This window comes from Saccopteryx leptura, chromosome 12 (assembly GCF_036850995.1).
Source record: "Saccopteryx leptura isolate mSacLep1 chromosome 12, mSacLep1_pri_phased_curated, whole genome shotgun sequence".
In the NCBI taxonomy this organism is placed as follows: Eukaryota; Metazoa; Chordata; class Mammalia; order Chiroptera; family Emballonuridae; genus Saccopteryx; species Saccopteryx leptura.
The window spans coordinates 37,565,747-37,591,137 of NC_089514.1; the positions used below are offsets into that span (position 1 = coordinate 37,565,747).

Here is a 25,391-nt window from a genome sequence, read left to right on the forward strand (position 1 = left end):
GAAGCATTTATTTTGAAACATATTATTTACCTGGTTTATGTCTCCATTGCCAATCAAGCCTTGATTGCCTTCTGTTCATTAGCTTAGCCTTTGATTTTATTAATAAGACTTGTTAAAGAGGAATCTTCAATGTTTTCCTGTAAACAGCTTTAATTTATTGATTCAATTAGAGTTTTGTAATTATTCTAAAGAACCTAAATCAGTGTTTGAAGTGTATGTTTTGAATCTTTAATAAATAGCTTAATCCACAGGTAATTATTAGATACAATGTTTAGTTTGTTTTTCATAGAATAACAACTATCTTCTTTTGGTAACTTTAAAAGCTGACATTTTGTTAGAGTAGTAACTCAGAATTTCAATTATTTCAGCCCATTAGAAAATGCATAATGTTTTTTCCAAAGATATTTTTTCTAAAAGTGGAGCCAGTGACTTGACATTTTTACTAGATTTTGGAATTGAGTGATTTCAGTAGTTGGTGAGTGTCTAGACATGTAGGGAAAAACTAATGAAGAAAAGAGAAAGTCTCAGTGACTCTTAGGTTAAAGAGCAATTTGAAAATCAATATGATTCTTAATGGGAAACCAATGAAGTCATTGGGGAAGGGAAGAAACAGTGATTGGGGTGCATATTATTAAAGGATAGTGAGAGTTTGCAAAAGGTTAGTTAACAAAGCATTCTATAAATTCAAAAACTAGGCCCTGACTGGTTGGCTCAGCAGTAGAGTGTCTGCCTGGCATATGGGAGTCCCGGGTTTCATTCCAGGTCAGGACACACAGGAGAAGTGCCCATTTGCTTCTCCACCCCTCCCCCTCTCCTTCCTCTCTGTCTCTTCTCCTCCCACAGCCAAGGCTCCATTGGAGGAAAGTTGGCCTGGGTGCTGAGGACGGCTAGAATTGCTTCAACTGCAACGGAGCAATGCCCCAGATGGGCAGAGCATCGCCCCTTGGTGGGCATGCTGGGTGGATCCCAGTCAGGCACATGCGGGAGTCTGTTTGATTGCCTCCCTGCTTCTAACTTCAGAAAAATACAAAAAAAGAAAAAAGTTCTCAAACTATAAGGAAATGGAAACTTTCCATATCGGCATACATTATAAACAAAGAGACTGCACATTTAATTCAAAAAAGAAAATAAATATTTAAACAAATGTGAAAGATGTGAAAGATTTATAAAAATTTAAGATTTCTCGCCCTGGCTAGTTGGTTTAGTGGTGGAGCGTCGGCCTGGCGTGCGGGAGTCCCGGGTTCGATTTCCGGCCAGGGCACACAGGAGAAGTGCCCATCTGCTTCTCCACCCCTCCCCCTCTCCTTCCTCTCTGTCTCTCTCTTCCCCTCCCGCAGCCAAGGCTCCATTAGAGCAAAGTTTGCCCGGGTGCTGAGGATGGCTCCATGGCCTCTGCCTCAGGCGCTAGAATGGCTCTGATTGCGGCAGAGCATCGCCCCCTGGTGGGCATGCGGGAGTCTGTCTGACTGCCTCCCCGTTTCCAACTTCAGAAAATAAAAATTAAGATTTCTGAACTTTTTGAAAGAAATAATTTTTTAATTAAATAAATTTGTCCTGTAACATTGCATAAGTTTAGGGTGTACAATATGTTGCATTGATACATTTATTTATTGCAATATGATTTCCGATGCAGTGATACTTATCATATTATGCATTATATAATATAATTACAGGACAATGTTATTGTCTATATTCATTATACCGTCCAATAGATTTCTATGGCGTGTTTATTACTCAGTACAAGTTTGTATCTTTAAAAACCATCACTCCTATCTGTCATCATCCCAGTTCCCTGGTCACCATCATTTTACTCTCTTTTCTTTATAGGTTTAACATTTTTCGATTTCATATATAAGTGATATTATACAGTACTGTGTTCCTCTATCTGACTTATCTCAATTAGCAAAATACATTCAAGGTCCTTCCATGTTTTCACAGATGGGAGGATATCTTTCTCATGGCCGAATAGTATTTCATTGTGTATGTGTACCACTTCTTTTTTATCCATTCATTCGTTGATGGGCACTTAGGTTGTTTCTATATCTTGGCTATTGTGAATAGTGCTCCAGTAAACATGAGACTACAGCTGTCTCATTGAAATCCTTTCATTTCATTGGAGTCTATATCCCATGCTAGAAATTATTAAGATCATCTATTTTTAATTTTTGAGGAACTTCCATATTGCTGTCCGTAGTGGTTGGACCAGTGTACATGCGCATTAGTGATGTACTGAGGTTCCTTTTTTGCCCTGTCCTCTCCAGAGCCCATTGTCCCATCTTCTCGGTGACAGCCATTCTCACAGGTGTGAAGTGATATCCCATATGGTTTTGAGTTGTACTTCCCTGCTGATTAGTGATGTTGAGCACTCATTTTTATATTTTATTCTTGAGTTATCTTGCTGATAAAAGGAAGGAAATATCAGCTATTAATTAACATTATTAATATTCATTGAATAAAATATTTTGAGAGCCAGGCAATTTTAGACCCTGGGCCTATAACAGTTAACAAAACAGAAAAAATTCTTTTGCTCCTGAAGTTAATAGTCTAGTATATATCTTTTTTTTTTTTTTTTTTTTTTTTTTTACAGAGACAAAGAGAGTCAGAGAGAGGGGTAGATAGGAACAGACAGACAGGAACAGAGAGAGATGAGAAGCATCAATCATCAGTTTTTCGTTGCAACACCTTAGTTGTTCATTGATTGCTTTCTCATATGTGCCTTGACTGTGGGCCTTCAGCAGACCGAGTAGCTTGAGCCAGCGACCTTGGGTCCAAGCTGGTGAGCTTCTGCTCAAACCAGATGAGCCTGCGCTCAAGCTGGTGACCTTGGGGTCTCAAACCTGGGTCCTCTGCATCCCAGTCCAACACTCTATCCACTGTGCCACCGCCTGGTCAGGCTAGTATAAATCTTAAGAAAATGTTTCATTTCATATGATGCAACACATAATCTCAATGTCTTTAGTTGTGATTAACATAACTATAAGAAATTAATACCTAGAGATTTAATTCATGGAGAATCATGCTTCAGAATCAGAATCCTCGATCTTCTTTTATGCAGTTATCATGGTATGTTCAAAAATGTTTTTCACAATGAGAATAATGTACTTTAGTCTATGAGATTAAATTGTCCCATTTCTAGTTTCATTTAAAAAGTGAGTTTTGGCTCAATTAAAAGTTCATCTCCTTGGCCCTGGCCGGTTGGCTCAGTGGTAGAGCGTCAGCCTGGCGTGCAGGAGTCCCAGGTTCGATTCCCAGCCAGGGCACACAGGAGAAGCGCCCATCTGCTTCTCCACCCCCCCCCTCCTCTCTGTCTCTCTTCCCCTCCCGCAGCTAAGGCTCCATTGGAGCAAAGATGGCCCCGGGCGCTGGGGATGGCTCCTTGGCCTCTGCCCCAGGCGCTAGAGTGGCTCTGGTAGCGACAGAGCGACGCCCCGGAGGGGCAGAGCGTCGCCCCCTGATGGGCGTGCCGGGTGGATCCCAGTCGGGCGCATGCGGGAGTCTGTCTGACTGCCTCCCCGTTTCCAGCTTCAGGAAAAATAAATAAATAAATAAAAAAGTTCATCTCCTTTTAGTGTATTACAAATGGACAATCATGGCTTCATGGTCTGAGAGTGTGTTTTAAGACTATAACCTTCAAAACCATGAATTTCCTGTATCCCAGGATTCATTTTATGGTACACATAAGTTAACGATCTCTAGGGAGATGAGAGAGCTTTGTGGGAAGAAGGTTGTGTGTGCTTTTCTTTTATGGGTGAGGGGAAAATATCAGTAAATGAGGGGGAAATTCCAAACCTTGGAATCAGTTCCTGCCTCCTTGGGACTGATGATGAGTTCATCCCAGCTTTGAAAAATCTGGGCAGAGGTCAGCACCGACTGCGTCCCAGCCACAGGCCCGTCAAAGGTCTCCCTCTGTCGTAACGGACAAAGCGAAGAGCACAAGTTACAGCCTGCAGTTGAACCCCATGTGCGCATTTATGTCCTGCCTGAGCCTGGATACCTAGGCACACTCCAGATGAGAATATTCAGTGCTGTGCTCGGAGGGATTTGCAGGCCAGGAAAGCAGCTGGTCTGACCTTCCAGCTGAAACACAAGGAAACACAAACACAACGTAGATGGCACATTGGGGAGCCTTATAATCAGATGCCCTTGTTCGATTACTGTGACTAATATATGTTCAACAATCAGTTTAATGAAGAATGCCAGTAGCATGGTTGGCCTGTGATACATTCCTTGGCCTTTTTCAGTTTTCATGTCAGCAGCAGTTTCTTGAGCAAAAACAGACCAAATGGATTTAGTTCTTAAAAAAGATATTCAAATTCCTTATTTCAGACTCATTTCTCTTTTGCTAGTTCCATAAACTCGAAAGATCTTTCGTTGCAAATTGAACGTTGCAATGAAATGAAAGATCTTTCGTTTCATTTTGTTGCAATTAAAGATCTTTTTTAATTCATCAGATTGGCAGATTTAATGGTGGATAACAGTATAGGTGAAGGGATACAGGGTTCTTATCATTTGCTAGAGGAAGTGTAAGGTACAGACTCTATGCAGTATAATTTCCCAATATTTATCAGAATCAGACTTTAGTGATGCACGTACATTTTGATCTTGCAATTTCATTTTAAGGAATTTATCTTACAGACATATTTTTACATATATGAAGTTAAATACCCAGGAATATTTATTGCATCATTGTTTTAGTAGTAAAAAACTGGGAACATGCCAAATGCCTAGCAATAAAGGACTGGGATTAAATTTAATTTAATCATACAAAGGAATACCTTGTAGTCTTTCAAAAGCAAAACACAGTTTTCTAAGAATTTAAGAGGAAGGCACCAAAATATATTAACTGATAAAAACTATATGCAGCGTACTCTGTATGGCATGACTACCACTTGTGTATGCATGTACTGTGTATATGTTTGCGTGTGTTTATGTGTCTGTATATGTATTCGGGCTGGGCTTATGTATAGGTTTATATATATATATATATATGTATAGGTTTACAGCTGTGACTATGCGAAACAGAGTTTATTCTTGTACCATTACTTAGTAATTATTGTGTTATTTCCCATCTAAACAACTGTTACCTGCTTTTGTCCACCTCATGTTGTGTGTGTGTGTGTGTAAGTATATATGAACAATGGCTTGTAGTGACCGCAGAGGATGGGAGCTGGGTGGCTGAGTGAGGGTGTGACAGTGATTTATTTTTTATTAAAAGCCTTCTTGTATCTTTTACAAAAATTTTAATATGTGCATGTTTACCTATTTTAATGAACAAAATATGTTGCTAGATCCAGTAAAGGCAGAAAGTAAGCATTCATCTAGAAGACTAATATAGCTAGTCATGCCTTTGTTAACATGGATACAGAGTTACCTGCCTGTTGCATTATTACTTTTAATTAGAGCTGATATACATCAGGAAGAACATATAGAATGCATCAGGAAGAACCATCTGCTTTCGATAAGTCTTGTGTTAACCTTGTAATAGTAAAATATTAATAAATTTATTTTGATGATACATGGTATTATAAAACACAATCAGACCAAATATAATTTAGGAAGTTCTAGTAAGAAAAAAATTGTGAAAAGGGAGAAATGGGTGACTTAGAAGGGAAGAGGGATGCAGGGAATGAGGGTGAGAAGGGAAGAGAAAAAAAGAGGGAAGAAGGAAGGCTGGTTGTCAATTGTCTGTTTTTGAGGGTTGAATAACTTCAGTTTAGGACTGAAGATGAAGACATTTCAGCAAAAGAAACAAAAGAGTTTTTGGAGAAACAAAGAGAGCTATTTGATTTTTAATTAATCTGAGAATAATTGACAGAGCGTGGTGGTTTTGTTAAGCATTGGTTTATTCTGGAAGGAACATAGAGTGAATCACAGAAAACTTCAGTTAAATTTTGGGCTATGCAAGTGCGACTATTTAAAATGCATTTGAAGTGTGAATATTTATGATGATGATATAGAATTCCCAGCCTTACTGAAATTAATCATGTGGCGGCATAATTGAGTCACTGACATTTTCAGTGCAAAAATATAAATTGCAAGGAAGACAATTAGACCCGTAACAGGAACAGATTTTCATGGATTTGCTTCTCATTTTTCCTTTCTTTTTTTCCAGGGTAAATGGGAAGCTGGTGGCCCTGAAGGTGATCAGGCTGCAAGAAGAAGAAGGGACACCTTTTACAGCTATCAGGGAAGGTGGGCATACTTTCTTGTTATTTTTGCTTTTGTTTTGGTGCCCGTCATTGTTTAAATATTATGCACCTCTGAACATGCCAAGTCTCTAAATGGTATGATTATGTCTCGTATTGGAATGTGTAAACTGAAATGTAAAGATCAGTACCTGCTGTAGTCATATCAGGTCAAGTTAAATAAAATAAGATCCTCCTCCTGCACAGTCGGGTGTGGGAAAAACAAACTGCTGGGTATTGATGAGAGATGATCACTAACTGAAGAATTTTATATCTGATTTTGTTTTCAGAGTTCCTACGTACATATTACTCTAGCATTACTCTATATTTATGACTTTCAAGGGAAGTCCTTAAAAAGGGGGACCATACTGTCTTCTTACTCATTTGTATTCTTTCTTGATTTCTTTGTTTTATCCTTTACTGTATTTTTCTATTATTTTTCTTACTGACTTATGGATACTTGTTACATATTAGCATCATTTATGTTGTAGTTTCTTCTGACATTTTTATAAAAAAATTATTTTTACAATGCAGTTATTTTGTTACATATTATTTTTAAAATTTTTTATTAAATACAATTGTTCTATCTTTTCCTTTATTAGTTTCTACATAGTTTCTCTATTCCAAGATAATAAAGTATCTTCTTTTACTAGTGAGAACTTTTAAGTTCAGTTTCCGAACCTTTAGTATTAATAGCTTTACCTCTACTACAATACGGTGGTAAAAGTACAAATAGTCTGACACAGAACTTCGGTTTATTTTTGCACGGAATAAAGCACAGTGCCCTGTTCTGCTGATCTACAATGGGCTGTAAATATCAGTGATTTTCTGCAGTAGTATTTTTAAGGCATTGATGAACTAAATATAGTGCATTCCTAGTCTGAATTGTTTTTTTACAGCTGTTTTTATTATTTACGCTATTTTTAAAAGTCTTCTTTGTTTTCGCCTTCACTCTCTTTTTCATTCCACTTCCATTTGCTTTTCCTAATTCCTATTTAGCTGAAAATGTTCTTACAGAGTTAATCAGTGACCTTCTTATTGCAAAATCAAGTTGACATCTCTCTTTCTTAATTTACCAAACCTTTTAGCTGATCATATATGGTTGAAACATTCTCCTCTGTGACACGAGATTTCCCGAGTAGGTAGCTTTTTTTTTTTCTTTCTCTTGTTCCGGCTCCTATTCTAAATAGGAGTTTTTAGGACAAGGAAGGGGCCTTCTTTTCTCTAATCAGTACTTTTTTCAATGTGAATTTGTTATTTCATGCGTTTAAATAGCAACTCTAAGCTGATTACCTACACATGCCTGTCTTTAGCTAAGACCTTGATTTTGTTTCCATTCTCCTATATCCATTACCTGACATTTCTTGAATCCAGTAATATAGCAAGTGAACTTGACTGGAAAGAACTGCTGAGCTAAAGCCAGCCCGAATCCAGTAATATAGTGGTTCTCAACCTTTCTAATGCTGTGACCCCGCAATACAGTTCCTCATGTTGCGGTGACCCCAAACCAAAAAATAATTTTGGTGGCTACTTCATAACTGTAATTTTGCTACATTTATGATTCGGAATGTAAATACCTGATATGCATTGTGTATTTTCCGATGGCTTTGGGCGACCCCGCTGGGATCGCGACCCACAGGTTGAGAACCGCTGCAGTAATATATAAAAAGTATAGTATATTACTACTAAGTGAGGTTTATTCCAGAAATGCAAGGCTGGTTCAATCTTGAAAAATCAATGTGTAACTTAGCACATCCAAATGGAACTCATGGTCCCCCTGGCCATCACTCAAATCACTTTTGTCCACGTAGTGTTAGTATAATAGCAGCACCAGTGTTCCTCTTCCCCAGATGTTGCTCATGAAGGAGTCCTGTAAGTTATTTCACTAAAACACATCTCAAATCTCTTTACTTCCTCTGTCTTCACTGCCACCCCCAGTCCAGGGAATCATCAGTTCTTGCTTGGTGTTCCATAGTAGCTTATTATTTGTACTCTCCACATTGTTTTTTTTTTTAAATCTTTTTATTATCCCTTCTCTAGTCTGTTATCAGCATAATCTTTCAAAAAATCTAAATCATATGTCACTTCTTATTTGAAAGCCTCAGTTTCAAATACTGTATGACCTGTCTTTTCCCAAACACACTATGAGATGTCCTGTGTCAGGGATTTTACGCATACTGTTCCCTATGGCTGGAATACTCTTCTCTGGCTCTTTTTATATGCTTGGTGTCGATTCAGATGTTTTCTTTTCAGACAAATTTTCTTTGACTATTATATCTAAAATAGCAGCTGCCCATCATCTCACCCTTTTTTACGCATCATGTCATCACCCTCTTTTCGTTATAGCTCTTCTTGGAATCTGAAATTAATTAGTTTCACTCCTCTTTACCAGTATATAATCTTAGTGAGATCAGGAACCTTGTCTGATTGTTCACTGCTGTATCCTCACCATCTAGCATGGTAATCATAATATTTATTGAGCAACTTAACGTAAGTCATTGAGCTATAGTCTATAAATACAGCAGAATTTTGATTTATTTATTTATTTATTTATTTATTTATTTATTTATTTATTTATTTATTTATTTATTTATTTATTTTCTGAAGCTGGAAACAGAGAGAGACAGTCAGACAGACTCCCGCATGCGCCCGACCGGGATCCACCCGGCATGCCCACCAGGGGGCGATGCTCTGCCCATCCGGGGCGTCGCTCTGTTGCGACCAGAGCCACTCCAGCGCCTGAGGCAGAGGCCACAGAGCCATCCCCAGTGCCCGGGCCATCTTTGCTCCAATGGAGCTCCGACTGCGGGAGGGGAAGAGAGAGACAGAGAGGAAGGAGAGGGGGAGGGGTGGAGAAGCAGATGGGCGCCCCTACTGTGTGTCCCGGTCAGGAACCGAACCCGGGACCTCTGCACACCAGGCCGATGCTCCACCACCGAGCCAACTGGCCAGGGCCACAGCAGAGTTTTAGACACAGATTCTACCTTCAAGGAAACTGCCTTCCATGCGAGAGATAGAACATATAGATAATAATTTGAGAAATAATGTTAGGTGGCATTTAAATGCCAAATTCTTTCTAAAAGATTATTTAAAAGAAATTCCTCCATTAGTCAAGGGAAGTAAGGTGTCAGCTGGGTCTTGAATTAGGGAAGAGAGAGATAAGCAGTGAAGAGTAGATTGAGGACCAGTTGCATTCCGGAGAAGTGTAGAAGGAGCCCAGACCAGAAAGCTCAAGTGCAGTGAGTAGGTCAGGAGTTCTCATTTGGTGGGTGTGGAGATGGGATGGTTATTGGTCCATAGAAAGTATCAGTACAATAATTGGATGGTGCAACAGGCATTTAGTGTTTATGAGCTGGACATTCTGCAATATGTAGGAAACTTTAATATAGAAGTGGGGAAACTACAATGTGAGTCCCTCTGCTAGTTTGTGAAAATAAACTTTAATTGAACAAAGTACTTGTATTCATTTATATATTGTCTATGGCTGCTTCCTTAGAATCAGGTAGTTGTGACAAAGTACATGGTCTGCAAAACCTAAAGTATATACTGTCTGGCCTTTTACAAACTTGTCTCAGTGGGACATGAACAGTTGTTTTATGTCCCATTAGCCTTTTGAATGTCCTAGTGGGCATTCATGCAGGGTGAAAACCTGTTTATATCTGTCTTAGGCTATTAGCCAACTATTTTATGTCGAAGCCCAAAGTAGGCTCTGCACGCATTTAATATGTACCCAATTTTCTAGGAATACAACTACAGGGTAAGTCGAAGGAAAATTGTATTTTGTTTTGTTTAAAACTTTACTAAATCTTGTTTACTGTTTTGGAAAGTGACTTATCTAATGGCAGTACTGCTTGCATTATTATAGAAGTTGCTCATGTAACACTCACACAGTCTCATTTTGAAGTGGTTGTGTTTCTGCTGATTCCACACACAGGTATGAGCACCACTCTATATATAGTATGACTTCCAGTATAGCTGTGCCGGACTATATATTTATTAATAAGTACATCATTTTATTATAAATTATTTTTTATTTCTCTTTTGCGTATAGATATATTTTTCATTTACGTATAGATATATTTGAATTTCTATATATAAATATTTGAAATTATGTGTGCACGCAGGTCCTTTTATCTGCGAATTTTTTATTGTAGTAAAAGCATCTTTATAAAGTATTTGTTATGGAAGAGGGAGCTGGCTCTGAGGAGACTGGAAACCACTGGCTGAGGTGGAGCAGCGAGCCCCAGTGGAGCTGTGGAGGGAGGCAAGGTTAAGACTGCTATTGAATTTGCTTATGGTAGTTCCTGAATGTCAGGGCGTTGGGGCGTGGAAAGAGAGCTGGACCTAGGGAGGAGCTGGAGGAAAGTGAAACTGAGTAGCAAGCAAGCTCCCCAGCGGGTGGGGTGTGCGCTGCGGTTAACCAGCCGAGCCTTGCTGGTGGTGCCTGTTAAGAGACAGCTCATAATGACGCTACTGGATCCGATTCAGTGGTGGGATTCAGCCAGTGTTCACTGGTTCGGCAGAACCGGTACCTAATTTTTTTGTTGAATTCAGTGCACCAGTTGTTAAAATGGCACTATAAGCAGGGTTCTCTCTATGGTGGGTGCCTGTGCAGCCGCCCAATGTGGAAATTACACATTTACGTTCCTTACTCTTTTTTAACATACATCTGTGCAACAGCGGATTGTAAACACCCATAGTAATGTTCATTCCGTCCATAGGTGAAAAAATTGCAAGTGAGGATACCAACCAAGAAGCAATATGGAAATACCTTAAATAACAGTTTTGTTTTTTGTCAGGTATTATTTAATATTTTTTCATTAATATTTTAAAACTCACAACGTAATCTAGTTTTATGTACCTCTTTTATTGTTCTTAGTTAAATATTAAATGCATGAAATAATAAACTACCTTTTAGTATATTGTTTTTTTACACCTAAAATGATCATTAGAGCAGAGAACCAGTATTTAAATTATTTGGGTCTGACCACTGATCCAGTTGTGACAGTCGGGTATATCCATGGGAAGTTTGAGGAAAGAAGCGGATCAGGTCATTTGAAGTTGCTGATGAGCTATCTGTTTATACTGCCTGGATGTGAGACAGGCCCTTGGGCACATGGTGAGTCTGGCCATACGCTTACGAACTGGCCCTGGGATTCAGTTCCGCTGTAGCATGCAGGGCTGACTCTGTAGCTGGGACCTAGTTTTGCGGGTTGGAGAGCCTCTTTAAACTGTGGAGTTGAATGTGTTAGAAAGATAAATCTGATGTTAGGATATGATATAAATTAGATAAGAAGGAACCTGGAAAGGAATAAATCAGTCATTCAAAGTAGGGCAGATTTGACATTATGAGGACTCAGGTTTATTGGAAAGCAGTGACAAAAAATGATGGTTAGAGAGTGGATTGTCAGAGTTAGCTTAATTATTGGTTATAGATGATCTGAGAGGGAAATATCAATGGTTTTGAGTTGGAAATAGTAAAATGATGCCAGAGGGAGAAGTAGTTTGTGACTGCCTGGAGCATTGCTTTTAACACTTTACAGTTTGAAAGCGCTGGTATCCAATTCAATCTTCACATTAGCTCTTTGAAGCTTTTTTTTTCTCTATAGAATTTATACTGTTTATAGAATCTCTACTATAAATAAGGAATCGAGGCTCAGAGAATTAAGATGACTTATACAAGGAGTTGGATCTTGTACCTAAATGTTCTTGAATCACAACAGTGTCGTGCTAACTTTGAGTGGTAGTTGGGTTGGGTTTTAGGCATTTTGCATTCATGAGACATCTGTATGACAATGTCTTGTTGGCTATGTAGGCGTTAGCTCATAAGAATTCAGTCTATCTAGTATATAGTTAGTGTGGTTCTTCACAAGTTGAACAAGTATCATACTTTTGTGGGAGAACTTTGAGTGAAAATAGGAAGTTAAGTTGCACGGCAGTGTAGTGAGGTGGAGCCCCATGGATATTAGAATCTGGAAAGCTGGGTTTGGTTTTGATCCCAGTTGTGTTCTTCATCACTGTACAATATAAGGCAAGTCACCTGTATTAGTTTGCCGGGGCCGTAACAAAGTACCACAGATTGAGTGGTTTAAACAACAGAAATTTGTTATCTCATGTTTCTGAAGTCTAGAAATTCAAGGTCAAGATTTCAGGGCCCTTTTTCTGGAGGCCATTAGGGAAGGATCCGTTGCAAGCCTCTCTCCTTGGCCTGTAGATGGCCATCTTCGCCCTGTCTCTTCACACCATCTTCCCTTTAAACCTGCCTGTGTCCAAATTTCCTTTTCTTTATAAGGACACCAGTTGTAATGGATTACGGCCCACTCTAATGGCCTCTCTTTGACTTAATCACCTCTGAAAAAAATTCCTATCTTCAAATACAGTCGCGTTCTGAGGTGCTTGGGTTAGCACTTCAATATAGGAATTTTAAAGGACACAATTCAGTCCATAGCACCGCCTAATGGCTTTGGACCCCAGTAACCCAATTTGTAGAACACAGGTGTTGGTTTGTGTCATCTCTTAGAAACTGTCTACCTCTGTGGTTTTGATTTCTTTTTTTTTTTTTTTTTTGGAGGGGAAGAGAGAGACAGAGAGGAAAGTGCGGCGGAGGGGTGGAGAAGCAAATGGGCGCTTCTCCTGTGTGCCCTGGCCGGGAATCGAACCCGGGTCCTCCGCACGCTAGGCCGACGCTCTACCGCTGAGCCAACCGGCCAGGGCTGTGGTTTTGATTTCTCAAGGAGTCTTTAAACTCAGAGTTCAACTGTTTTGGAAATCAGAAAATAACAGGAATTGTTGAAGCCTGGAGGAACTGATCACAAAAGGGCATTGTATTTTCTTTTGAATGAAATATTTTGAGGTCTTCCTAATAAAATAGGACTTCTGAGTGATTTTGAATGGCTATAAATGACCCTGTAGTAAGAAGAACAGTGGAACTCTGGTTATTTGTTCCTCTTTTGCCTTCTCATTACTGCCTTTCGTAGCATTATTTTTCTGCTATTTATGTGTGGAGGCAAAAGCTGTCACCAATGCTCATGATATTTTGCTATTAATACTTTTAGAAATCTGTGCATAATAACTCCTCTGTGTGGCTTGTGGTAGAGCTTGAAATATTTAGGACAAAGGTGGGAGAAGCTTGGGATGTGTTCATTTTTACACAGATGAGGAAATAGAATAGCATGGTTTGTTCAATTGCAGTGAAACACTTTAATCTTAGTTTGCCTCCTTTTGGCTGTTTTGGTCAATTTCCTTATTCACAAAATGTCAACAGCCGCAAGACTTCAAAGCAAGAAAGTCCTGTGCACAGTAACGAAATTTTTAAGTGGCTGCTTGCCACTTAGAAGCTTACCTGGGAACTTAGATTTTAACACGTAATTTTCACCTAAAGTGGAAATACTTGAAAGCAACCCTAATCTTACTTAGATTTATGTCCAAAGATGGACTTTGAATTTTATCCCAGAGAGCTACAGTGCTTAATGGCTGAATTCAGGTCCAGGTACTGTGAAACGTTGTCTTTGATGGCAGCTTAGAGAACTAAGGGGCAGTGCTGAGGGCCAGCTTTTCTCTTTTCACTCAAAACCTTTATATGATGGCGTCATGGTATTTAATGGTGCTGATAAGGAATCAGCAGATAGGCTTGAAAGGGAGCAGATGGAATTTCTTAGGCTATGCCAGCTTTAAAAACACTTAAAAATATGCATGTTCTTACTCTGAGATATTATAGCCTAGATGTTCAAACATTTTTATTTTTGACCATATTTTCCCCAGACAAAGAATGAAAGTGAGGGAACCAATTGTCTCCTTTTGTGGATTCTTAAATATCTAATGGTTTTCTTTCTTTTTTTTTTTTTTTTTTTTCATTTTTCTGAAGCTGGAAACAGGGAGAGACAGTCAGACAGACTCCCGCATGCGCCCAACCGGGATCCACCCGGCTCGCCCACCAGGGGGCGACGCTCTGCCCACCATGGGCGACGCTCTGCCCACCAGGGGGCGTCACCATGTTGCGACCAGAGCCACTCTAGCGCCTGGGGCAGAGGCCACAGAGCCATCCCCAGCGCCCGGGCCATCTTTGCTCCAATGGAGCCTTGGCTGCGGGAGGGGACGAGAGAGACAGAGAGGAAAGCGTGGCGGAGGGGTGGAGAAGCAAATGGGCGCTTCTCCTGTGTGCCCTGGCCGGGAATCGAACCCGGGTCCTCCGCACGCTAGGCCGACGCTCTACCGCTGAGCCAACCGGCCAGGGCCTTCTTTTTATTATTATTATTATTATTATTATTATTATTATTATTATTGAGAGACGGGGAGGCAGAGACAGACTCCCACATGTGCCCTGACCTGGATCCACCCAGCAAGCCTCCTATGGGGTGATGCTTTGCATATCTGGGGCCGTTGCTCTGTTGCTCAGCAACTGAGCCATTTTAGCACCTGAGACAAGGCCAAGGAGCCACCCTCAGTGCCCGGGGCCAACTTGCTCAAACCATTTGAGCCATGGCTGTGAGAGGAGAAGAGAGAGAGAGAGAAGGGTGAGGGGTGGAGAAGCAGATGGTCGCTTCTTCTGTGTGCCCTGACCTGGAATCAAAGCCATAACTTCCACACGCCAGCTGACACTACCGCTGAGCAAGCCCGCCAGGGCCCTCATGGTTTTCTAATCTGTTATGTTTAAAGAGAAATGCAGATGTTCTAATAGAGAACAATTTAAAATTATAATACTAACAGTTTCAGTGAACAGGATTTAGTGTGTGCTTATATACTGTCCATACACAGCCAGGCCTAGTCCCATTGAAGTCTCACTAAACCCTTAAGGTGTGCAGTTTCATTTCTCTCCTAAGGTGGAGAAAGTAGGGCACAGAGGGGTTAAGTCCCTCACCCAAGGTCACAGCTAGTGTGTGGCTGAGTTAAAAGTTGACTCTGGCTAGTCACCTCCAGAGGCCACACTTTAACAGTACACTATGTATGATGAGAGATTTTTAAGCAGAAAGTTTGAATTATACTGCATATTTGTTTTGTGCAGAGGGTCATATTTTTGCCGTTTAATTAAGGTAAGCACAAAAGATTTGTGGGGAGGTGGAATGGAGGGGGAAAGCTTGTTTATGAAAGTACAGTCACGTTATTCAATAAAAACTGTGGGGCAGCCTCCGTGGAGGGCAAGCGAGGGTCCCAAACAGGAAAAGAACCTGTATCAGCTGTGTAGCTAAGGGACAGTCTGGCATGCAGAAGAAGAAGAACCCAGAAATGTTAAACTGTATAATAGGGAACTCATTATTTGAATTTTTTTTTTTTTTAATTTTTTACAGAGACAGAGAGTGAGTCAGAGAGAGGGATAGACAGGGACAGACAGACAGGAACGGAGAGAGATGAGAAGCATCAATCATTCGTTTTTCATTGCGCTTTGCAACACCTTAGTTGTTCATTGATTGCTCCCTCATATGTGCCTTGACCGCGGGCCTTCAGCAGACCGAGTAACCCCTTGCTGGAGCCAGCAACCTTGGGTTCAAGCTGGTGGGCTTTTTGCTCAAACCAGATGAGCTCATGCTCAAGCTGGCGACCTCGGGGTTTCGAACCTGGGTCCTCTGCATCCCAGTCCGACGCTCCATCCACTGCGCCACTGCCTGGTCAGGCTGAATATATTCTTTTTAATACCCATTTAAATAGACCAGGTTTTCTCTCTTCCTCTGAGTGTTTGTTTGTTCGTTTGTGCCTCAGTTGACCCTGCGTCCCCACTGTTTATTCTGTTAGTATTCTGGGGAAACGTTTTAGCTTTCTAATAACAGTTGAAGTACTCAGGAAGGCAGAGGTAGATAGAAATTAAAGAGGAGATTAAGAAAGAAAGACAGTATCTTTTTATGTGAAACAGTTACTCTGCTGGTAAAATGAGTAATTGACTCTTTAATAGTTACTTAATTGTATAATTATAATTTAATTATGTAATTAAATCTTTTCATAGTACAGTAAGTTTGGTATATAAATTATCTAAGTTATTGATATTTCTATAAATTTTGTAAAGTTATGACATAGAAAATGAGGCTCATTTTAATTGAGCATTAAACATCTTGGTGTTTGACTATTTGATTTTTGTTATCACATGTGTCTTATAGCACAGCCTCTATTTATTTATTTATTTATTTATTTTATCACACAATTTGTAGCTCTCTGATATAATTGCTTATGAAGATTGAATGTTAGGTTTGATATCTGAGTTGTCATTCAATTGGTAATTAACCAATCTGAGTTTTATTTTTTGCATTTCACGTTTGGGGTATTGTATTACATTTTTAGGGCTGCCATAATAAATTACCACAAGTTTGGTGACTTGAAGAAACATAAATTTATTCTGTTACACTTCTGGAGGCTCGAAGTCCAAAATCAAGCAGGACGTGCTCCCTCTGAGGGGTCTGTGGGAGAATCCTCTCTTGTCTCTGCCTGGCTTCCAGTGGCTCCCAGCAACCCCTGGTGTTCCTTGGCTTGTCTCTGCATCATTACAATCTTGGCCTCTGTCATCACATGGCCTTCTACTTTGTGCCTTCTCCTGTTCTTACAGGAACACCAGTTGCTAGACTTACAGTCTACCTTAACACAGCACTTCTTCATCTTAGCCAGTTACATCTGCAAAGACACTGCAAAGAAAGTTACATTTTGAGGTTCTGAGTGAATTTTGGGGAGATACTAATTCAGCCCACTACAGTTGTTTATTCCTCTCTATTTCACTGAAAGATTTATCAGTAATAGTGGACTGGGGCGTGCACTGTACCTTGGAAAGCTTAGGAGAAATTTGTCTAGTGGCTTTGATCATACTCCTCATTGTTTTCTTTTTACTGAGTGTATATATATTAGACAAATGAATGGATGCATTAACTTTCTTTAAGGTGACTTGTTCTTGGTTCTTTCTACATAGGTTCTTTTGTTGTTCTTTTGAATTTTTGTTTTTAAAAAAGTATCACTTTCCTGGATGACTGAAGGACTCATGCACTATTTGTCTGGAGAGAATCATGTCAGACGGGGTAGTGAATATGATTGGGACACTGGTAGTTAGATTGGCAGCGTTGAGAACTGATAGAATCGAGATCCCCTAGGCTACAAGTAGATGTGAAAGGACCACAGACAGTCTGCTTCCACAATTCTATGTATTGACTGATGGGAGTTCAAGCACATTTACCCAAAGACAAAATATAAATTTTGATTGGGATCCTGTGCTGTTCCACAAGAAGTCTTTCTTAAATCCAGATATGTAGTCAAACAGTTGTATCACTCTTAAGATCAAATAGAACCTAAAAGTTCTTTGTAATATCTTTCTTTGACAGCATGATTTCTGAATTTCGAGTGTCTGGACCCTTGCCTGGTGAGAGGGAGAGTCTGCCAGAAAAGTCACTGTGTCATTGCTTCCTTCACCCCTGACCTGCGTCGCTCCTTCGGGCTCCAGGAGCTGCCTGGGGAGAGGGGGAGTCTGCCAGAAAAGTCACTGTGTCATTGCTTCCTTCACCCCTGACCTGCGTCGCTCCTTCGGGCTCCAGGAGCTGACTGGAGAGAGGGGCGCAGATGGGCAGTGGCTCCTTGTGTAGTAGGACCAGACCACAGGGCTGGGGAAGGAGGGGAGACGGCGCCATCTGTTCCCATTTGTATTTATCAATATCAGTATTGTGAATTGTTCATCTTCTTGGCATGGTTTCTAAGTTAACAAGTGGATCATAAGCATAGCTTTTAGTGAGGCTTTCCCCTGTGCTAATGCAACATCTGACTCTATGCCAGGGGTCCCCAAACTATGCGGCCCCCTGAGGCTATTTATCCGGCCCCGCTGCACTTCCGGAAGGGGCACCTCTTTCATTGGTGGTCAATGAAAGGAGCACATTGACCATCTCATTAGCCAAAAGTAGGCCCATAGTTCCCATTGAAATACTGGTCAGTTTCTTGATTTAAATTTACTTGTTTTTTATTTTAAATATTGTATTTGTTCCCGTTTTGTTTTTTTACTTTAAAATAAGATATGTGCAGTGTGCATAGGGATTTGTTCATAGTTTTTTTTATAGTCCGGCCCTCCAACGGTCTGAGGGACAGTGAACTGGCCCCCTGTGTAAAAAGTTTGGGGACCCCTGCTCTATGCATTGGGTGACAGGTTAAATTGGGTATCTTTCAAGGGTCTTAATAACTCCTAGGATTCAGTAATTCTGGGCTCAGCTTAGAAATTTCTGAATTCAGCTGTTTTATTGGCAAGTGTTTTTTAAGGCACTAACTGTGCCACCATTGTTTGAGATATATTAGTCCTAGATGAGCTACTTTGGAAGCTAAGTCAGAGTTTAGAGTTCGCCTTGTCTAGGGCTGTCTCAGGTGCATACTGGTGACACACAAGCTGCGTGTTCAGATCTCGTAGTTAATTTTAACAAATTGTATGAATAACCGACCAGTAAGAATTAGTTTCACTTGTGGTTATGAGGCTGTGCTCTTAAAATCTAACTGCCTGGATTCAAATTTGGTTTCCATTCTCACCTAAGTGTGTGATTTTGAGCAAGTCTATTAAACATTCTGTGCCTCAGTTTTCTCATCTGTAAAAAAAGGAAACAATTACTACTAACCTCATAGGATTGTTAGGATATTGTAATCATTCAATACAAAGATGAGGCAAAGAAATATAAACAATCAAGGAGTAATGAAGGTTTCTTGGGGAAAAAATTGATTATCAAGAATTAAAAATTCAGGAGAAGATTTGGAGGATGATCTCAAGGAAAATGCCCAAAAGAAGATCAAGAAGAATTATTGTGTCCTACCTCTGTGAGAATAATGGTGTAGTTTCTTTAATTGTCTTCTATATTGTCTCTCTTTCATTTTTCTGCTTGTCTGTTTTGTTCTCTTTCTTACTGGAACGGTCTTTCAGCTGCCTGGTGATCTTGATTGTCAGTTCATTTAAGAGTAAGACACAAACATGCTGACTGGAAACTCAGTTTTTGGGTGGGGAATGCTGTCGGTTGCTGGACTTCATTGCAGCGTGGTGGGGTTGGGTTGACCAGGTTTTTCCCTCCTCACAGCCCCTTATATGTCGGTTTGTGGGGGTCTTTTCTTCCATTTCTGCGGAAGAGGTTCTTTAACCTGCTGCCTAGAGGATTTAAGTTTGCTGCCCACATCGTGGCCTCTGAGTAAGAGACATGAGTTGTGGTGGATTCTCACCCTTCAACATGCAGAGTTTTATTGAATCTCTTTATTTTCAGATCAGATCATGAAGCTAATATAGAGGGACTAAGAGATAATAAAGTACTGAAGGCAAAAAATGATGAGGGCCTGTAAAAGGCCTTGGCAGAAGGGAGAACTAGATGAGTGTGTTTGGGAGGAACTTGAAAGAGACACCTGCGAGCACTTGGGGTTGGACCAGGCACAGAGCTGGAAAGGGACACCTGCGAGGGCTGGGGTTGGACCAGGCACAGAGCTGGAAAGGGGTGGAGGTGTGCAGAATGACTCCCAGGATTCTGGCTTGAGAAATTGGGTAGATAGTAGAGCTAATAATAGAAAGAGACTCCAGAGTGTGGGCAGGTAGAAAAAGAGAAAGATAATGATTGCAGTCTTAACATGTTAAGTTTGAGGTCTGGTATTCTTGTGGCAGTTGTTTTATAGGGTGGTGCAATTTATATAATGGGTCAGTTGCACCCATATTTGGGACTATACTTGGCACTTTCAAGTATATGATCTCATTTAACCTTGCAACCTCATAAGGAAGGTTGATGTTATTATCATCATTTTAATAATTAAGGAGCTGGGATCTAAGGAACTATTTGTCCAAAGTCATACAAATAATTATATGGCAGATACAGAGTCAGTTTGGGTCTTCCACGCTATCTATGCCCAGAACTGTGCCTGACACATGGTAACTGCTCAGTACACGTTGATGAGTGACTGAATGATGAGTCAATAAACTCCAAATCATTTCTTTTCATTCTACTACACTCATTATAGTTGACATAGAAACCTAGATGATCAAAGTTGTACATAGATTTTTTTTCCTAGGCTACTAAGAGGTAGAGAAATAAAGTTTGGAAAACACCATACCGCAAGTAAAAAATGTTGAGTTTTCATTGAGACTGTGCTGCTAGCTATGGGATTATATGTGAGTCAATTAACATATTTTTCTTCAGTTTCTTTATCTTTGAAATGAAGGGGTGAGACTATCTAGTGTTAGAGCTTCATGATTAAAATAATAGGACCAGTACGAATCTTTACCTGGATAAAACATCTCTAATTGTATCATCAGTATTCTTGCTACACACGTGCTGTAATGTGATGCACATTTACTGTGTTTAAAATATTTCTTTTAAACCCTCTAATAACCGTTTATGCCTGTCACTGCAGAAATTAACATGAATTGCTTCAGAACCTTTGACAGTTGACAGACAAAAACTTTGTAAATGGAAGATAAAAATCCATGAGTCTAGACTTTGACTCTAAGTAAGTTTATGTAAATTGACAAAATTGTTATTCTTTGTAAGTCTGAGTAATTTGATGGGAATCTGCCAATTGATGTAAAAAAATTACAAGCTGTTAGGTCATGTGAATTCAAAAAATGATGAAAATCATGTTTCTTTTCATGTTTAATTTTAAAGGATAAAGTTTTAAAAATCAAGTAACATTTCTTGTCTGCTTTAAATTTGTAAAAAATTTATATGACATTTTATCCTCTTTTATTTGGAAATACAAATTTGAAATTATATTTGGAAATATATTATCTTGGAAATATAACGTGAACCACAATATATTTATATTTAAAACTCATTTAGAAAGATAATATAATTAGCTTTAATCTGAAGCCATTTATAACTGGTTAAAAATCTTCATGGACTTTTATTACCTACTATTCTAACCTTTTGAAAATCTTCCCTCACTTAATTTCTGCAATAATTCTACAGTATACATAGGTATCAATATCTTGAAATCACAGATGAGAAATTGAATCTTAGAGATAAATAAATTGTCTTGTTTCAAACAAATTGCTAGTAAACAGCTACATAAGGACTTTAACTGGGGTCTTTTAACTGAGGTGTTTGTTCCAAAAATAATGTATCTTCCTTTCAAAAATTTTTGACTAATTTAGAAAAGTGATGGGAATTCATAATCTATATATACATTGCTTGTCATGATATTGTCATAGCTACTACAAGTTACTTTATAAATATGTAACCATTAGCATACCTTTGTACTTCATAATATTTGTGAAGCTGTTATATTGTTTTACTTCCTAAACTATGTACTATCTAGTAACATAGAAGTAATCAAATGATGACAAACTAAGAGCACTAATTAATTCATGATCAGTGTCATGACCACTGACAGCATTCAGTGTCTTTTATCTTCAAGTTTTAGATTAATGTAAATCCTTGAACGTAAGGAACAATACCAATGACAATAGTAAACAAAGAGACTTCTTAATTTTCATTTTAAAAAAGATGTGTCATGTATATTGGAACTAACTTTATGGAAAGGAATTTGACAGCCCTGGAAAGAGAAGAGAGAGCGAGAAGGGGGAAAAACATATTTGGAGAAATAATTGGCAAAAACTTACTAAATTTATTGGAAAATGTGAATCTATTAAAGATGAATGAACCAAAATTAGGAGAAACATAAAGAAAGCCTAACTTAAACCCATCGTTAGTCTTACTGTTGAAAGAATTAGGAGAAAGCAGTGCGTTACCAGCAAGAGGGAAAAAAATAGATAAGGATCTAACCTCTCACCCAAACTGCTAGAAGCAGGAAGGCAGTGTAGGGATATAGTAAAAACAGATGACTTATTCACAAAAACTTCCACATCCAACAAAACTATCTTTCAAAAATAAAGGCTGAGGACATTTTCAGATCAGCCACAATTTGGGAGAAAAATAATTCAAAATAATATATCTGGTAAAGGGTTTATATTTAAAATATGTAAAATGTTTACAGAGGTCCAAAACTCAGTAATTAAAAGACTCAATTTTTAAATGGGCAAACAATTTGAATAGATATTTTACAAAAGAAGACATACAAATGGCTAGTATAAAGCCTATGAATTGATGCTTAAACTTGTTAGACATAAGGGAAATGAACATTGCAACCATAGTGAGAGATGGCTACATACCCAGTACAGTGGCTACAATTGAAAGACAGAACAATGCCATGTGTTGGCAAGGATGTGGAATGACCGGAGCCCCACAGACACTGCTGGTATGAATATCAAATGGTACGGCTACTTTGGAAAACACGTTGACAGTTTTTTTTTAATTGAATATTAAATTACCATATGCCCTTGCATCTTTACCTCTGAGTATCATCTACTCAGGGAAAAGAAAAACATACTTCCCCACAAAGGCACATGTGTGAATGGTCCCAACATTACTATGCATAGCCCAAATCAAGAAACAATCTAAATGCCCATCAACTGTTGAATTAACAAAAACTTGAAATGTCTATACAGCAATAAAAAGGATATAACTACTGATAACATGATTCAACATGTTTGAACCTTGAAAACATTATGCTGAGTTATATAAACCTTGTGTATGTACATAAAATTCCCAGTAGAGGAAAACCTATAAAGACAGAAGGCAGATCAGTGGTTGCCTGGGCTGGCGTTGGGAGTGGAGCTTGACTGTAAACATTCACCACTCTCTGATAAGATGCAATTGTCTAGTACTGGATAGAGCTTTGGCTGGATACCTCTGAGTTATGGCATAATGGCTGCAGAATTCTATAGATTTATTACTAAAAATCATCAAATTTTGTACTTACAGTGGACATATTTTATGATTTATGAATTATACCTCAAATAAGTTTTCACCTAGTTCCATTAAAAATATATGTATAGCCTGACCAGGCGGTGGCGCAGTGGATAGAGCATTGGACTGGGATACGGAAGACCCAGGTTCGAGACCCCGAGGTCACCAGCTTGAGCCCAAGGTCGCTGACTCAAGCAAGGGGTTACTTGGTCTGCTGAAGGCCCGCGGTCAAGGCACATATAAGAAAGCAATCAATGAACAACTAAGGTGTTGCAACGCGCAACGAAAAACTAATGATTGATGCTTCTCATCTCTCTCCGTTCCTGTCTGTCTGTCCCTGTCTATTCCTCTCTCTGACTCACTATCTCTGTAGAAAAAAAAAATATATGTATACGCTTAGCTAAACTTATATTAAACTAGTGATTATTAAACCTTTAGTTATTAATAATAAATTATTAAATTGTAAAATCTATAAAATCTTTGTCTTTTTAATTCTTCCAATTTCTCTAAAGCCGTTTTACTTTTATCAGAAATAAACTCACTGTATTCAGTATAAAAACTTATTCTCAAATACTGTAAAATTTATTAGTGCAGAAAGATAAACATGTTATCAATTGAATGATAAGACTATGATTGCAAAGTCAACTGAGGGAAAGAGTAAGAGGAAACTGGGAAGTCAAATAGCCTTTGAAATAATGATAGAAGAGGTGGCATCCAAGCAGAGCTGTAGCCAGTCAGGAGGACTTCGAGGGTCTCCAGGTGGTGTTAACCAGCCTGTTCTCTCATTACATGACCCATGGGTCACATTTTACATTGGAACTTAAAAAGAAATCATCATTCCAGTAGCACTAGTCAGAAATTAAGTCCCCGGGTGAACAGTGTTGACACTGGTGCTCTTGTAACCTTCGTAATTCCGGGAGGGAGAGACCAGGAGTAGGGCAGCCCTGTGCAGGGAGTGACCTGCCCTGTTCCCGAGCAGGAGGGAGGAGAGGCGTCCTGTGGGGCTGCATCTGAAGCTGTCCGTCATTGCTGTCAGTTTCTAACTTACAGCTTTAATCACAGCATGCTCCCCATTCAGTGAGCTAGAGCAACCCAATACAAGCCCCAAATCACTGTAACTTATGTGGCCAAGAAGCTGAGTGTAAGTGGCAACTGGCAGGTTGAACTTGACGCCTCCACCGTGGAGAATCAGCCAGAGAAGCTCTGTCTTGAGGGAACGAATGTCGCTCTCAAGCCTGAGTTCTTCCAGCCCCTCCCTCACTCTGCTGTGACTGTCTGTCAAGACTTCGTTAAGGTGCTGCATTTTCCTGGAAAGCTTTCTGGCTCTCCCAGAATCATATTTTCCTTTTTGTGCTCTTTTTGTTTGCTTGTTCTGTTGTTTTTTGCTTATACACTTATCTTTTAGCACTCACTTTTATGATACTTTATGCTATCGTCAGTTGTGTTTGATCGTAAACTATTGATAACTCTTGGGGCCTTGTATTCTGAGGGTTGTAGTGAGAACCAAACTTTGACTAGCCACCTCAGCTCTTTCTCTACTGCTGTCAGAATGGAACTAGCCCAGAGTCCAGGTAATGTTTTGTGGAATTTCAGCAGTAATGAAAAGGGCCATAGTAGGTTTTGAATGAAAAGGGAAAGAGATCGCTGGTGTGGTGAGGAAAGAGATGGGATTTGGGCTGAGCGCAGATGATAGTGTCTTAGTCAGTTCAGGCTGCTATTCCAAACTACCAGAGACTCAGTAGTTTATTGTAAAGCCAGTATCCACAGCCACCATCACAGCCGCCTGGCCCATGCAGGTTGCAGGTTCGTTTTGGATTCGGACAGACGGTAATGAAACAATGGAGCCAAGAACTGGTGGGCCATCATCTTTAATCCTAGCTTGCACCCGGTGGGCAAGTAAAAACACACTGGGCTCCAAAACCCACTCATTCAGTGCTCACAAAGCTACTGACTTATCCAAGTTTCCTAGAATCCAAGGTTTCTAGCTCACCAGACTTATTCACCTCTGTTCCCCATCTCCTTCCTTCTCCCTGCACAAACTGGCTTCTCCTTCAACACCCTGCCATCTTGGCTGCTTCTCCTGGCCTCCTCCACGTGGCCTTTCTCTGCTCTCCTCTCTGCTCTCCTCTCTAATGCTAATCTAGGAGCCAAGAGAGCAAGCTCCCAGTCTGCCCCACTTTATAGTGCAGAAATCAAAACCTTTAATCCAATATACAAAATAAGGAAGTCTCTAATACAAAGTCAGTTATCTGAGGCATGATGGGATTGTACCACCCCACATCAAAAAGGGTGGGAAAGGCTTAGTCCTAAAACCAAGCCCCAGGCTACAAGGATCCTGCCTGCCCACAGCCCTCCCCCAACACACATTAATATCACCTGGACAATGGGCTTCCAGGTGGGCAGCGCCATCTTTAACAAAGTGAGCATAATATATTTTATCTGCCCAACATTTATGAACAACAGAAATTTCATGATCTAATGGCTTCCCAAAAGCCCC

The 25,391-nt window shown here is 39.7% G+C and overlaps 1 protein-coding gene across 5 annotated transcripts in view; it reads left to right on the forward strand.

Annotated features, from left to right (window-relative positions):
• Window positions 1–25,391, forward strand: part of CDK14 (cyclin dependent kinase 14) — a 621,136-nt gene that overhangs the window by 180,668 nt on the left and 415,077 nt on the right. For all 5 annotated transcript variants that reach the window (XM_066353824.1, XM_066353828.1, XM_066353826.1 and 2 more), the window contains one exon: window positions 6,113–6,192. In XM_066353824.1, the coding sequence (XP_066209921.1) occupies window positions 6,113–6,192 (80 nt within the window). The remainder of the gene's footprint in view (window positions 1–6,112; window positions 6,193–25,391) is intronic.